This window comes from Grammomys surdaster, unplaced genomic scaffold (genome assembly GCF_004785775.1).
Source record: "Grammomys surdaster isolate TR1022 unplaced genomic scaffold, NIH_TR_1.0 183, whole genome shotgun sequence".
NCBI classification, from domain to species: Eukaryota; Metazoa; Chordata; class Mammalia; order Rodentia; family Muridae; genus Grammomys; species Grammomys surdaster.
This window is the reverse complement of record NW_021604628.1, coordinates 1,496,713-1,511,264: the sequence shown is the minus strand read 5'-3', so window position 1 is coordinate 1,511,264 and position 14,552 is coordinate 1,496,713. Positions and strand designations below refer to the sequence as shown.

The 14,552-nt window shown below is 45.9% G+C and overlaps 1 protein-coding gene across 2 annotated transcripts in view; it reads left to right on the top strand.

The window, feature by feature from the left end:
• The window catches only part of Btbd9 (BTB domain containing 9), a 354,330-nt gene that overhangs the window by 220,346 nt on the left and 119,432 nt on the right, over positions 1-14,552 (top strand). For both annotated transcript variants that reach the window (XM_028767910.1, XM_028767911.1), the window contains one exon: positions 8,008-8,117. In XM_028767910.1, coding sequence (XP_028623743.1) covers positions 8,008-8,117 — 110 coding nt within the window. The remainder of the gene's footprint in view (positions 1-8,007; positions 8,118-14,552) is intronic.

The window sequence follows — 14,552 nt, the reverse complement described above, 5'->3', positions numbered from 1 at the left end:
TCCACTGCTGCTGTCCTGTCCATCCACACCTTCCTCCGTGTCCCTCCTCTTTTCCTTTTGTTATTTGTTTCTCAGACTTTAATTTTCTCGTTATGTATCCCCACTTCCTCCTTATAATCCTTGAAATATTACAATCTGAAGAAAAGAAAACTTAACCACAAAGTACATTATTAGTCCAATGAGATTCAAATTGGTCCCTTTGTGTTGTAAGAAGCCTGCACGATTGAGTTTCCTACTTTGTCCAGCTAAGTATCTGCAACACGTGTTCTAGACCGCCAGCTCACATGCCTTTGCGATGGACAGAGCTGAGCGTGCCCTCCCTTTTGACCCAGCTTGCATTCTGCCAGACAATGGTTTTGTAACTGACCTTCTAGGTAAGCATGCTTGTCTGTAAGGTTCTATGGTAGGTGTTTATTTTCTAAACAATGGATAATTACTTGATTTTCTTTTTAAATTTGTTATCTGTTTCTTGATTTTAAATGTCAGTTCCACTGGAGGGATTTTACCTGTATTACCCAGACTAGGAGTAGCGGGCATATGACAAGGGCTCAGGAGTACCGTTAGCATAGGCTAGTGATCTCTGGGGGTGGGGCGAAGAAGGGACCCATGTGTGCTTGGTTTTGGTCTTTGAAATAAGTGTAGTGGCTTCTCGGTAGGCCTTTGAAAGCTCAGGCTCTAAGAGTCCGTGTGTGAAGGCGAGGCTGTCGTATGTGAGTAAGTAGGTAGTGCGTGCTCTCCCCTCTCTCTCATGCTCCTCCAGTGTGGAGCCTAAGACAGCTCAAGACCTGCAGCTCATCCCTGGGGCCATCCCCTCAGAGCTGCACAGTGCTTCCATCCTTGCCTGTGGCTCAGCAGAAATGCCTTCTGATCAAGCAAGGTTCAGGTTCTGTCTCTTCGTCCTTCCTCACAGGGCTTAGTATCATATCTTGTGCCTGGTGGGTGGATCTTGATTAATGACAGATTTATTCAAGATACCTTTAAGATCTTAAATGCAGAAGCAGAAAATTGAAATGAACTAAATAAACTTTACACCTTATATAATTTTATTCGATTTATATAAACAGTACAATTAGTTCAGGGAATAATAATTCTGAGTACAGTTTTATAAGTTAACGGCACATGTCAATGTTAGGCTCTGAATATTTGGAGGACAGGGAAAATTAACTATTGGACACTCACTTGTGCCTCTTTTGTGAAAACCATCAGATGCTTCCCTATGTGGGTACCTTTCCACTTAGGGAGCTCTGGGTTATGATGGAATCACTTTTACCCATCATCTTTGTTCCTTGCTCTCTGTGGCAACAGTTTTTTCAGTGAAACAAGAGATGGCTTCTTGTTTTGTTTGCCCTTCAGGTTGAGTATCTGGAAATCGGGTATAGGACTGCTCCCTCTGCAGAGTCCAAGGCCAGATAGCAAGGGGCCTGGTTGCTCTCTGAGCCGGTCGCCTCTGCTTAGGCTAACTGCACACAGTGTTTAACCTTTCCATAATTCTCCCTCTCCCAAGTGCACAGTGCTGCAGGGGCTTTGCCAGTGTCAGCAGAAGAGAATCTATAGCAGCACAGACCAGCCAGCGGGAAGGCTTTCTAACAGTTACAAATCTTTTCTGTTGCAACATGCTTTTTCTAGAAGCTTTTTGTCATTCTGGCAGCAAACTGTTTTCCACTAGCTGCCTTAGCAACAAGGCCCAGAGCCACTCCCCCTCTAGCTTGTGGCCTGTTGTTAAGAGCACAGTCCTTACGCCCAGCACTGGAGGAAGAAACCATAGGTAACCGCAGAATTTAGCTGTTCTTGGGCTTGGAGGACCATGTGCTTTGTCAGGAGGAATAAGGGAAAGGTTGAATGGAAGCCTCGGGAGTGACCAAACCCCAGGTCACCCCAGGCCTCTCGTTAGAGTAACAATTTGTTCTTGTCAGGTGACTGTCCCTATCCACAGCAAAGAACAGGACTTCTCGTCAGAGTTCTCCAAGGCCACTTGGAAGAAAATGGAAACTATTACAGATCCCTTTTTAAATGTGTACACAGCTTTAACCGTAGTATCTGTTTATGCCAATAGTGTAAAGTCCAATTTGAAAATACTTTGATTATCAAGGATTAAAATTCTTTAGATTCACTTGATTCCCTGAGAGCTTACTTAAATAGTCTTTTGTTGTTTGTTTTTAGGTTGTTTTTTTTTTTTTTTTGGTTTTTTGAGACAGGGTTTCTCTGTGTAGCCCTGTCTGTCCTGGAACTCACTCTGTAGACCAGGCTGGCCTCAAACTCAGAAATCTGCCTGCCTCTGCCTCCCAAGTGCTGGAATTAAAGGCATGCGACACCACTGCCTGGCTAAATAGTCTTAACAAATTAAATTTTATCCCATAGTAGAACATGCTCAGTACAGAGCACCATGTAACTGAGACATGAGGGTTAAGGATTAACTCTCAGAGTTGGCTTGGAATCCAGTGGAACTAAGAGACCAGGCAGTTAAGGTAGGAATGTATGGGTCACTGATTTTCTCATTTCTTTAGGATATTAAGATGCTCAACTTTCTGTGTTAGCTGTGAGAAATTAGCTCTGGAAGCATTCTGACAGAAATGATGGGCAGATGAAGGGTGATAATGTGCACCTTGACATAACAGCAGATAAAGCCATGAAGTCACCCAGGCCTCTGTGAGGAAATGCTGTGCTCCTCAATGAGTTCATCTGAGCCTTCAGCTGGGCCGAGTGGTGTAGCACAGCACCGTGATGAGTCTGCCCACATTCCTTTCTCTCTCTTTACCAAAGAGGGGAAAGCAAGAGAGTTCATGCCAGGCCCCTGACTCCTCTCCTGAAGCCCATGCCCGGCCACTGACTTCTCTCGCTTTCACAAGCACTGGGACAAGTCCAGAAAAAGCTTGTTGTTAAAGACTGGGTGATCAAGGTAGGAAACACTGTAGAGTCAGATGTACACTCTTAGTAGGGCCTGCTTCCCTTGCCCTGTGCTGCCCTGTGCTGCCCTGTGCTGCCCTGTGCTGTGGTCCCTAAGGCAGTGGCCAAGTCTGCACAGTGGGGCAACACTCCATCAGGAGTACTCTCCTAGGTAGCCCAGCATTCAAAGTCCGAACCACACAGTCATGTACACAGCAGGCTACTCTTAAAGTATCCTGCTCTGCCAAGTCTTGCCTTTGGTATTTTAAATATTTAACTCATTTAAATACTCTGTAAAGGTTTTATTGTTGATTTTTGTGGCTAATTTTGTTTTGTTTTGTTTTGTTTTTTTGTTTTTCGAGACAGGGTTTCTCTGTGTAGCCCTGGCTGGCCTCGAACTCTCGAACTCAGAAATCCACCTTGTGGCTAATTTTTATTAGTTATTTGTACAAGTTGACAATATTGTACTTCATATACAGTGTACTGAGACGTACATTCACACCTGTATTCTTTTGCCCTCCTCTCACCTCCCTGATCTCTTCTTCCTGTCTAGTCCCATCCTTTTCTTTCCTCACTTGCTCCTGGGGGCGGGGCAGGCAAGCAGTCACAGCTTCTACATCTTCACGATGACAGCATCCACATGCCATTACGTCAGTGCCCCACAGCGCTTCTCCCTATCCTCTGGCTCCCACAGTCCTTTACCATCCGAGATGTTCTCTGGGACTAGGAGGAGGTGACATCAGTGTCCCATTTGGGACCAAATGCTCAGCAGTCACTTACTCTGATCACTTTGGCTGTCACCCATCTCCGAGACGGGCTTCTCCGCTCAAGGCTGAGTGCTGCGCTGATGGCAGTGTAAATGCTGGGAAGCAGGTCCACTGCTGTCCTTTTGGCCACACGTCAGTGGTAGTTCCTGCAGCCCACCCTTGCTACTGTGTGGGTTCTTTTCCTACCGTTTATCCCTCCCACCCCCAGGTTCACCCTATCACTAGATAGCAGAGAAAGAAGAGTAGAGGAGAGAGAACTAGAGATCCCTGAATCTAATTTCTTTCCTTTGGTTTCTGCTTTGGGCATGACAACTAACGATGCTCAGCCACTCTCTCCCCCCAACACCAACAGCCACCCACCCAGCTCTCGGGGTCCTAACCATATACATCCTCTGAAAAGTTCCCAGAATTCCAGACACCACACAATCACAGAAACTATCTGCGGCTGGCAAAACCATGCTTCTTCAAGAGCACAAGGCAAATCATGGTCAGCTGCTGCGGACAGAGTGAAGAAGCCCCACGTCCCCACACCTGGGATTAATGAAAAGCACATTCTTAGAGTATTTCTGTGGTTTTAGAAGAAATCAAAATTCCAGAATTCTCACTACGAATCTCCCTATAGCTCCTGTGACCTCCTTAGCCGCAGGCTTTTGCACAGTTGTACAGCGCTAGGCATATATCCCCTCCCCAGAATGTGTCGCGGATCTGACTGGGAAGCAGTCGTTAACCCAGAACCTTCTTGCCTCTATTGTACCAGTGCCATATCTTCCCTGGCAGTTTGCTATTGTAACACGAGGGGTCTGCTGCTGGATGTGATTGTTGAAGGCTTTTCCTCTCCAGTGGCTTGCATAAGCACCTTCCAGAACATCGGATGCCAGCTAGTGCAGAGAGCGAGCTGCCTGCTGAGTTCCAGCTTTGCTTCTCCGTGTTTGTATCCAGAGCCCGTGGTATCTTCAGCTGTCAGTAGTTCTGGTGGGCAGTCAAGAGCAATGATAATAACCCTGACGGCTTTGGTAGCCTCTGGGGTTTGCTTACCTGACCAACAACCCTTAGGGAGGTATCCTGCTCCTGGCAACAGGATTTGGCTTTGCAAACCTATGACTTGGGAGTGTATTATTGACTTTTCTTAAAAGAGGAAGAAACAAAGGGTGACAAATTTTTAATAGTTTTTTTCTCTCCAGCGACTCATCTGATCCAGTGGTGGCCACACTGCTCTGAAGCCCACTGTTCTAAAGCTCCTCAGTGCTGTCTAGTTTTAGTAGGCTGTCCTGAACATTTTAACTTTATCTTATTAAAGAAGACAGGATCCCTTTCACCCACAATCTCTTAGCTCTGAAGAACTTTGTTACTGAAACATCTTGTTCTGAACTGTGTTCAAGGCCCAGGTTCTGTCAGCCACTTGAAGACAGTGAACAGAGAAAGAGCAGGGAAGTGTCAGAAAGAGACCATTCACTGGGACCCGTGTGGGTGGCATTTATCTTCCTCAGAACTGGCCATTCTGCTGCCCTGTGCCTTCCACAGCACCAGTTAAGTTTTAATTACCTTCAGACTGAGCTGCTGTGTGGAGGACCTCTGAGAGAACGGTGGCTCTCTCCAGTTTCCGGTGCTGCTCCTCACTGCACACCAATGAAGCCCTTGCAGCTCCTGTCCTTGTTACTAGATGAAGTGTGTCACTGTGTGCCATAGAGACAGTGTTGAAAGGAAAAGAGCAAACTGAAAAAAACTCGTTTGCTCTCCAGGGATCCTCATGGCAGAAGAGTGAGATCCACCTCTCTTGCTTAAACGTTAGAATCGTTTTGTTTTGCTTTTCAAAGAGACTTAGAAAACAAAACAAAAAGCATGCACTCCGTCCCAACCCTTTCCTTGAGTTTTCAGTTGCAGCTTCTCACCCACCTTGGGGTACTCCAGTCTCAGCTCAGGAAGGAAGTGAGCCTGTGATCAAGGAAGGCACTTGTGTGCCTCCTCAGTCGTTGCTTAGGGGGCTCTAAGTAAGCAGGCTTCTGGATTCGGAGTGTAGGGCTCCGGGCCATCAAAGCCTGGCCGTTTGTTGAAGCCATGTGCTGTTTCTAGTCTGGCTCCTCAGTGCAGGAGGGAAGGAGCCTGGCTTCTTGTTTATGGTTTTTCATTTCTTGAAGTGTGGGCTTGGGTAAGGACATCAAGCATTGCTGTAAGTTATGCTGATATTGTTCATGCTTAGAAAGCAAGAGGGGTTAGAGCGACCCGGCCTGTGTGCTCACGGGCATGCTGTGTGTCCCGAGAGTGACGTACAGTGATGAATGGCTGGCTTGACCTCGGGATCGTGGGCGGAGATAATGCTGTCTTCATTTATGCGGGGCTTTGACCTGGAAACCTTTCTCTGTGTTCGTATCTATTATTTTGTCTATTGTCACAAACACTGACATTAAAGTTGTAAAATGTATTCCTCTATAGTTTGTCATCAGTTGCTTTTAACTGTGGGGCGAGGGAAGGAAAACTTGCATAATTTTATCTGTTCCTGCCTGGGTAAAATTTGGGAAGCGACTGTAATCTAAACTTGAAAGCTAGACTTCATGTTTTAAAAGGACAGGCAAGACCTGCTCAGTGTCTGCTTAGTCACCAGGAAGAGGAGAGGCCTGTTTGCCACCCGGGCTTTTCTCCTAGCTCTTCTTTGGTAACTTGACCTTGAGAATAGGATCCGATCACATTGCACCAAACTGCCTGCTCTAAGGTTGCAGATGGCAGCACTCAGGCCACCTTGGTCATATGCGGTTGAAAGTGCTATGCTGGTTGAGTTCCTGTGGTTACTGGAAATGACCAAATTTAGATTCAGGCCAAGGTGCCAGGGTCAGCACAACCCTTCCCTTCCAGAAAGCACCTAAGAGACTGTCACTGACAACAGTAAAAGACAACCCAAATCTACTACTCAGAACATTACGGCCTTACTTTAAATGAACTCCCTGGCAAAACCAAAACCTAATCATCTCCGCCCTCTTGTCTGCACTGATGCTGAGGAAAGCCAGGAAACCTTCCTTGTACCTGCAGGGTCCTGGTAGTAGGAGCAGTTGCTGGGTCTCGCAATGGAAGGATGGCATCTCCCTGCAGTAAGTCTAAGCACTCTGAGTAGCTAGTCCAGGAGATGTCGTTAGAATGGGTTCTGAAGATGAGTGATCGGCTCGTGGCAAAGAGCAGATGGCTAAGTGAACTGCACAGGTCACGCCGTGAGGCACGGGCTGGAAGAAACGGAAGAAGATAGGCCATGGTGCAGAAATAGAGTCCCCTTAACTGAACATTTCAAATAGTCCTCTACATTCTCCAGTTAATTCGGAGTGATGAGAGATGTTACAAGATTACGGAATTAATGAACAGCGATTAACTCAGAAGTAAGATTCTATCATCTAAATCGAAGGTTGTTCTACATGCGGAAGGAGGGTATTACTAAAACCTTGCCCAGACTGTCATTTCCTAATTGAAATCTGTTCTCTCATATGCCCCTGTCCCTCAGAGTGCATAGTTCATAATTTAGAAGTGCATCCGTAGTTAATCTAGTTATTTTTTATGGTTTTCCCTCTTGAATTCTCTTTGGAATTGTGTGACACGAAGAAGGGTGAGTGGGTGTCTTCATTAACCTGTGAACTGTCTGTCCTCTCAGAGATAAGGGAGCAAGTTGATCTGAGGTTTAATGCTTGTTTGTGGCAGATGAAGTCTCTAGGGAAATGGACAGGGTGGACAGGCCAAGACACTCCCGACCTGCCCAGTGAAACTGCACACGGTGTGCAGATGGCAGAGCCGTGGGGCCCAGAAGGAGGCTGCAGAGCGGGCTGGGTCCTCTCTACAGGGAAGGCTCCCCAGCAGTCAGGTTGGTGGGGGGTGCTGGCGTAAGTATGTAGGCTTAACTTTCTAGTTGGGACTGAGAGCAATACTGAATAAAAGCTATCCACAGTGCTGATTCTCAGTAGTTTCTATGCATGATTCCTTTGAACAGGGAAGCAGTATTGATTGCGTGCATTTGTCTGCAGTGGATGGACACTCTTGGAGCTGAAAGCATTTGATTTTGCCTGTAGTTTTGCACATGGACTCCTAGCCATGAGGCAAGGTAGAAGCTGGTTGTTACTCTCTAGGGTAAATGTCTCATGGATTTACATTTGTTCTGACATCCAAGGGTTGAACTGAATAGCCCCTGGTGCGGTTCCTAGGTACATCAGATCCAAGTGTTGCTTAATTCCCTGTGAAACGGCATGGCCCTGAGCCGCCCTAGGAGGTTGATTTGAGAGTTTTCTAGGTCCCCTTTACTGTGCCTGACTCCGTGTCCCTTCCTCCCCTGCTGCCCCTGGCTGTGGCCGAGCTCCTTCCAACATCTGTGTTCTCTTTTCTCCCTCAGGTATATTCGAATAGTTGGGACTCACAACACAGTGAACAAGATTTTCCACATCGTGGCTTTTGAATGCATGTTTACAAACAAAGCCTTCACTCTGGAGAAGGGCCTGATAGGTAAGTATTACAATGACCTTGCATATTTACTTAGATACTTTGCCTTCAAGTGTTTTTGTATTCATTCTAATAGTTCTTACTAAGCAGCTCTGATTAAGGACCTTGACTGATTTTTGAACAGCATATGGCTGAGTGACACAGAGAATACTGTTGGTTTGTGGAAGATTTCAAAATAATAAGGCCAGTAAACTTAAGGAAACAAATAGAAGTCTTCTGCTATAGCTAAGCGTTGGAATCATGTTGGGAATTGCTCCGATCTCTTGATGGGCAGGCAAAGGCTTTCACAGCCAAGCCTTGCCTGTATTTAACAGTAGGTAGGGCTGGGGAGGACGTCTGTCTGATGCTGATCAGCTAGCCTTCCAAGGCTTTGATTTGATATGAATGGGATGTATAGCCATGGAAAGGTTCTCATAGACATGTCAGGCCAGGATTCAGTCTGCTTAGTCAAATTACCCTCAAGAAAGTTCCAGTCTACAATCTGAGTGAGACGGAAATGCCGAGCTGCCACTGAGGAAGTGAAGTTACTGAGTGGGAGCTGCCTGCCTTCCCGAAGGGTGTTGTCAGTTCTAGGTCTGGTTGCTTGCTTTATCTGGTGTCAGGCTTTGGCTTTGTTTTAGAGATCCTGCAGTCCGTTGTGTACAATCCATCTCTGGCCTTGGCGATACAAGAGTGACTTCTCCCTCCCAGGCAACGTCCTCCTCTGTCTTCCCATGCCTTTGGCTTGTCCTCCCCTCCTGTGTAGCTCGGCTCACTCGATCCTTGAAGCTGTGCTTTGGCTGTAGCTTTCCTTGAAAAATAACTCACTGGATGTGGGAGTGTGCTTTTGCCTGGCCTTACCTAAAACAGAACTCTGTGTCTCTGAAGGAGGAATCCATTCTCCTGTCCATGTTGGGACGCATGCCCGCATTGACACAGGTCTTCAGAGCCATGGCAGTGACTGTGACAAGGAGGAGGAGTACAACTTACAATGACATGTGAACAGCAGGAGCCTGCAGTCCCCCACGCCCGCTGCAGTTCCCTTTTCACTTACAGAAACAGCCAGACTGGAAAGGTTTCCATTGAGAAAGAAGAGCATGTCAAGAATTTAACTGGAGAATTTGTTTTATTTTTTACTTTATTGTTGATATAATTTAAAAAATGAAGACTAGTGCTATTTTTTGTGACTTTCAAATAATTTGAAAATTGACAAATGTGAAGCCCTGTGTGGTGTCATTTTCTATCTGTGTGGTGTGTAGATTGGGGAGATGTGTGGCCTCACTGCATACAGTCAGTCAGGAGAGGCCTTGCTCAGGAACATCTGAAGAACCAAGGGCCTGCGGACTCAAACCCGTGTGGCATGATTTCATCCCCGAGGACTGCATTTTTACGCATGTTGTTTCCATGTAAATGGTTCCCCTTCCTACTGCAGAAAGAATACATTTGTTGATACTGTAATTAACTAAGAAACAGACCCATCTGACAGAGAAGCCACTAAGAGAATAAAACTCAGTGTTGGTTGTCAAGAGGCACGAAGTCTTGGTCTGCGTGTTCGTCGAAGCTGATCCAGTCAGATGAAGGGAGTAGGCTGCAAATGCAAGAAGGTGTTGTAGTGTCTGATCGCACAGCCCAGGCCCTCTTCTGTGAGGCTTACAGTGTTTACAAGTGTGACTGTAAGGAGCACTACAGTCCCTGCCTGTCATTGTCCCTCAACCAAATAGCAGCAGCAGTGTGGGGCCACAGCTCTGGATGTACACTGACCAGCAGCGGTGGGCTCCACTCTGGACCTCCTGGGTCATCTTTACAGTTCACAGTTGCTCGACTGGGCAGAGAGGGAGGTGTTTGTGTGAAGGAGCTCTGGGCATCTCATTGCCCTGAGTCTGACACTGCAGCTTTGCTTAGCTTACAGAGGGGTTGGAAGTAGTAGTGGACACACTTCCACGTTGGTGATGTCAGATGCAGCATACAGGTCTTAGCCAGCCATCCTGCTGAGGATGCCCAAGGAAGGCGTGGACACTGCTGGGGCCCAGGCAACAGCTCAGATGTACCCAGAGGAGGATTCTTCTAGATGACACCTTGAGAGCCACTCAGTCAACCTGCGATTGTTGTGTTGGGAAAGCAATAGAAAAACAACCAAATAACTGTGACTAGCTGGTAGAATGGCAGTGCCTCCTGCTGTAGATCCAGACTCTGCCTCAGTCCTCTGCCTTCCTTTAACAGGTCAGGGTCTTCTAACTGTTTTTCTGTAGACCTTTAAGATGATTCGAAAACATTTATGTCCGTTAAGATCAGATCTTATGTTAAAACGGATAATGGTGCCAGGAAGCCATCAGCAAGGGGTGGTACCCACTGCGCATTTATTTCATCTTTTTCCATCAAGAGCTTCTTTCCTTTTTGTATTTGTTTTGTTTGGGGGTTGTTTTGGTTTTGTTTGGTTTTATAGACCCCCCCAAACTTATAATCCCCTTGTTTCTGTGTCTCAAATGCTGTGAATGTCAGGGTGTGGCACCACAGCGTGACTTCTGATAACAGGATTCCTCCTCATGCTGCTTCACATGCACAGCAAGAAAGCTGTCAACTTGGTCAGCTTTCTCTGTCCTTGGGTTGTCCCTTGCTGGATCATACCAGCTTACTGCCACCACCACCACCACAGCCCTCCCTGTCTCACTTGGCAAATGCTTGTGGATCCTGCTCGGATTCCTTCTCTCTTGGCAGAGTGGGTCTATGGTGACTGTCACTTCCATGTTAGGAAGAGTTGCAGGAAATTCTAACTTGGTTCACCAGTGAGGCCAGGAAGCAGTAGTTAGAGCAGAAGCAACTACTGTGTCACTAGTTCCTGGTCTCCCGAGCGTGTTGTTGTTGAGTGTTCTTCTTTGTGATCTTTGTGCATGTCTGCCAACAGCTCATTTTACTAGTCTGATTCCACATTCCCTTCCACTCTGATTATCTCAGTATTTACTCACTTGAAGCCTGGAGTCCCGAGCAGTTCTCAGTGAGAACGACTTAGAGCCAGCTTTATCCAGCTACATCTCCTCTCCAGATTGTGATTCTGTGGATGTGGATGTATCATTAGTCTGCGTGGATGTCTGTGCACCGTACGGATACCTGGTGCCCAGAGAGGCCAGTAGAGGACATTATAGATGGTTGTGAGCCACCGTGAGGGTGCTGGGAGTCGAACTCTGGCAGTCCTCTTAACCACTGAGCCATCCTTCCAGCTGTCACTAGCTTATTTTGAAGTCAGTCCCATTTCTTACCATTTCATCTGTAAATATTTCAGTGTGTATCTCTAAAATTCAAGTTGGTATTAGCATTATAATGCCATTATAATTCCGCACAGTTGAATAAGAATTTCTTAAGCTATTAAGTGGTCGGCCAATATTGAAATGTGTCCTAACAGTTTCAATGTCTGCACTGAGGAAATGTGTATTTTGTAAGTTACTCACATCAGAAGTCAGGGGGAGGAAACAGGCCTGGGGTGTGCCTTTGTCACACCTTGCTTGCTCAGCATACATAAGGCCCTGAGTTCCATGCCCAGCACCCCCAAATACTTCAGATAACAGTCCCCTAACCTGCCTTAAAGACCACGTTCTTCTCTGGCAATGGTTTATTAGATGAGGGAAAAGGCTTTTGTCAACAGAGTACCTGACAAGCCTGGATTTTGGTCATTGAACCCCACAGTGTGCTCATCCATTGCTTTCTTGTGACAAGGAAATTAGAAGCCTAGTCAGATTTATGATTAACTTTAGGTAACTCTGCTCCACAAGTACCGTTGTGTGTGCTGTGCCATCATGAAACACAGAAGTTCAGGTTATCTCTCTCTTGGATATTTCTGTTAATTGATGTCTATTCCTTACATCTGCTACTTCATAATTTGGGAGTAGAGAATACTGTTCCAAGTCTGTCTTTTTTGATACCTGGAAAGTGATGGAGAGAGCAGTTCTCTAAGGGTTGGTGATCCTGAGCTGTGCTTTCCCCAGGAAAGTGGGATGACCGTTGTGTCGTTCTCCTTTCTGGGCCAGTTCTCAGTTGAACAGGCAGCTCCTTAGCATCCTCCAAGTGTCAGAGACGTGGGTTCCCAGGCTTTCTTAGGGGAAGTGCTACACATCGTTGCACACAGATAACGTTTTCATTGTTGTATCTGTGTCAGGTGTGTGTGCATGTGTACATGTGTGCGTGCTTGTGGTATATAGGCCAGAGGTCAACTGCTGTATGTCTTCCTCTGTCCCTCTCCACCTTGGTTTTTGAGGTAGGTCTCTCACTTCAGCTGTAGCTCATCGACTGGCCTGACTGGTTGTCCAGCAAGTACTGGGGGCCCGCTTGTCTATGCTTCCATCTGTGAGTTACAGCAGCGCATTGTCCTGGCCAGCTTCTTCCACGGAGATCTAACTCAGGTCCTCATAATAGCATGTGAGTACTTTAGCTACAGAGCCATCACCCTAGCCATGGAACTTGAAAAAATAAACAAACCAAGAAAAACTATCATTGGTCTTCAGACAACCTCATCTTAGACCAGTGCTTGGGACTTGCTGATGTAACTCAGCATTTCTGAGTATCTCTTAGATTTGCAGCATGACACAATTCACCTGGGTCCTCTTGTACCATTCATGCCCTTGGTCTGAAACCAGCCATTTCTTTAAGAAACCATCATTTTGTTTTGAGAGAGGTAAGATTTGAAAACATAGTGTATGCACAATAGATGGTGCTTGCTACTGTCTTTATTTTTGTTTGCACAAGTAGGAAATGAGTGCTCATAGCCTTGTTATATATCCTATGTATAACAGGTAAAATGTATCATGGATATGCCCTGAAACTTCTAATTCAAATTCAGTTTGACCTTTTTGTCTGTCTTCTACCTCCTTTTCTCCATATTAAGCCTTAGTTACCACTGATACAACACATTAATTCATCCACTCTGTTCCTTTTAATACAAAACAGTCTTAGAATAACAGTACCAGTGCTGTCATGGGCCTTGTCATTACTGAAAATGGTGTAAGATTTTTTACAGTCATTTATCGTGTTCTAGGGTATTTCTCAAACTGTATGAGAAAATGTATCTTGAAGTTAATTGACACTGTTCCATGCAGCGCGGCGCTTCAGCTTACATTGGTCCATCTGTCATTCTGCTTTTGGTGCGGAGGCCCAGACAGTAAGGGTGGCTGCTGGGAGTCCACGATTGCTGTGGCATCTTGAGCCCCTCTCCCTGTCTCCTGACTCTTAGACTCTTTCTTCTCCCTCTTCTGTAATGTTCCCAGGACCTAACGTTGTCTAAACATCTTGTTTAGACCTGAGCCCTCGACATCCTTTATTCTCAGTGTCTTGCCGAGCCGTGGATGTTTGCATTCACCTCCTCTCTCTGCAGAGACTGGCTTCTCTGATTAAGGCTGATAAATAACACTTGCCTCCAGAGATGGCATAAACACAGGTGTTTAGGAGACAGTTTGATGTTACATCAGTTTAGCCAAATAGCACTTGTAGGTTCCTCCCTGAAGCTTAAGATTACTTGGGCTTTTAACAGGGTTCATGGTTCTAGGAATAGATCTCCTCTCACTAAGTGGGCCTCAGATCTGATAGTTCGAGCAAGTGGCTAATACCTGTGACAGTCATGTTCCTACTGCACCAGTGGATACCTGTCTCCATGCCAGGCTGGCCTTACAGATTCAGTTCACCTCAGCATGGAGCCGTTGATGCCTTCTTTCCCCCAGCAGCCTCCAGCGCACCTTCAGGTACTATGAAACCTGCCCAGCAGGGAGGATGCTTCCAGCTCTCTGGAAGTTCCTGAAGTAACAGGTCACTGAACAAAAGCCCTATGCCAGGTAGGGCGTATTGCCAAAGGAAGGGCCCAGAAGCCCCTAAACAATACAGTCTCTTGTCGTTTCTCCTGGTTGTCCACATAACTAGTAAATAAGAGTGTATGGTTGAAGATACCTTGACAGTGTTAGTGTCAGTGGCAACAAAGCAGTCCAGTCAACTGTACCCATTTAACATGTTTTATTTTTGGTTCCAGGAAGTTGAGTTTAAAACAGATATCTCAAAAATGGAGATATGTTGTAAGATTTAAAATCACCCAATCTAAAATCCCCACCCCCATATTACACTAGTACTGAGGGACTTTTTTTTAAGATAGTGAAAAATTTGAACTTTTAATATAATATTATGGTTCAAATAAAGTAGGAAAGTCTTAGGGATATGCAAATGGACATAACAAAAACACGATTAATAAGAGACCGTAATATCGTCCTTATTGTAGTTTCATAGAAAAGTATCAGCATTGTTTTTTGTTGCTTAGGAAACCATACCAATAAAGATTCCAAATAACTCATACAGTTTTTTTTAAAAAATTCCTAGCCGGGCGGTGGTGGCGCACGCCTTTAATCCCAGCACTTGGGAGGCAGAGGCAGGTGGATTTCTGAGTTCGAGGCCAGCCTGGTCTACAGAGTGAGTTCCAGGACAGCCAGGGTT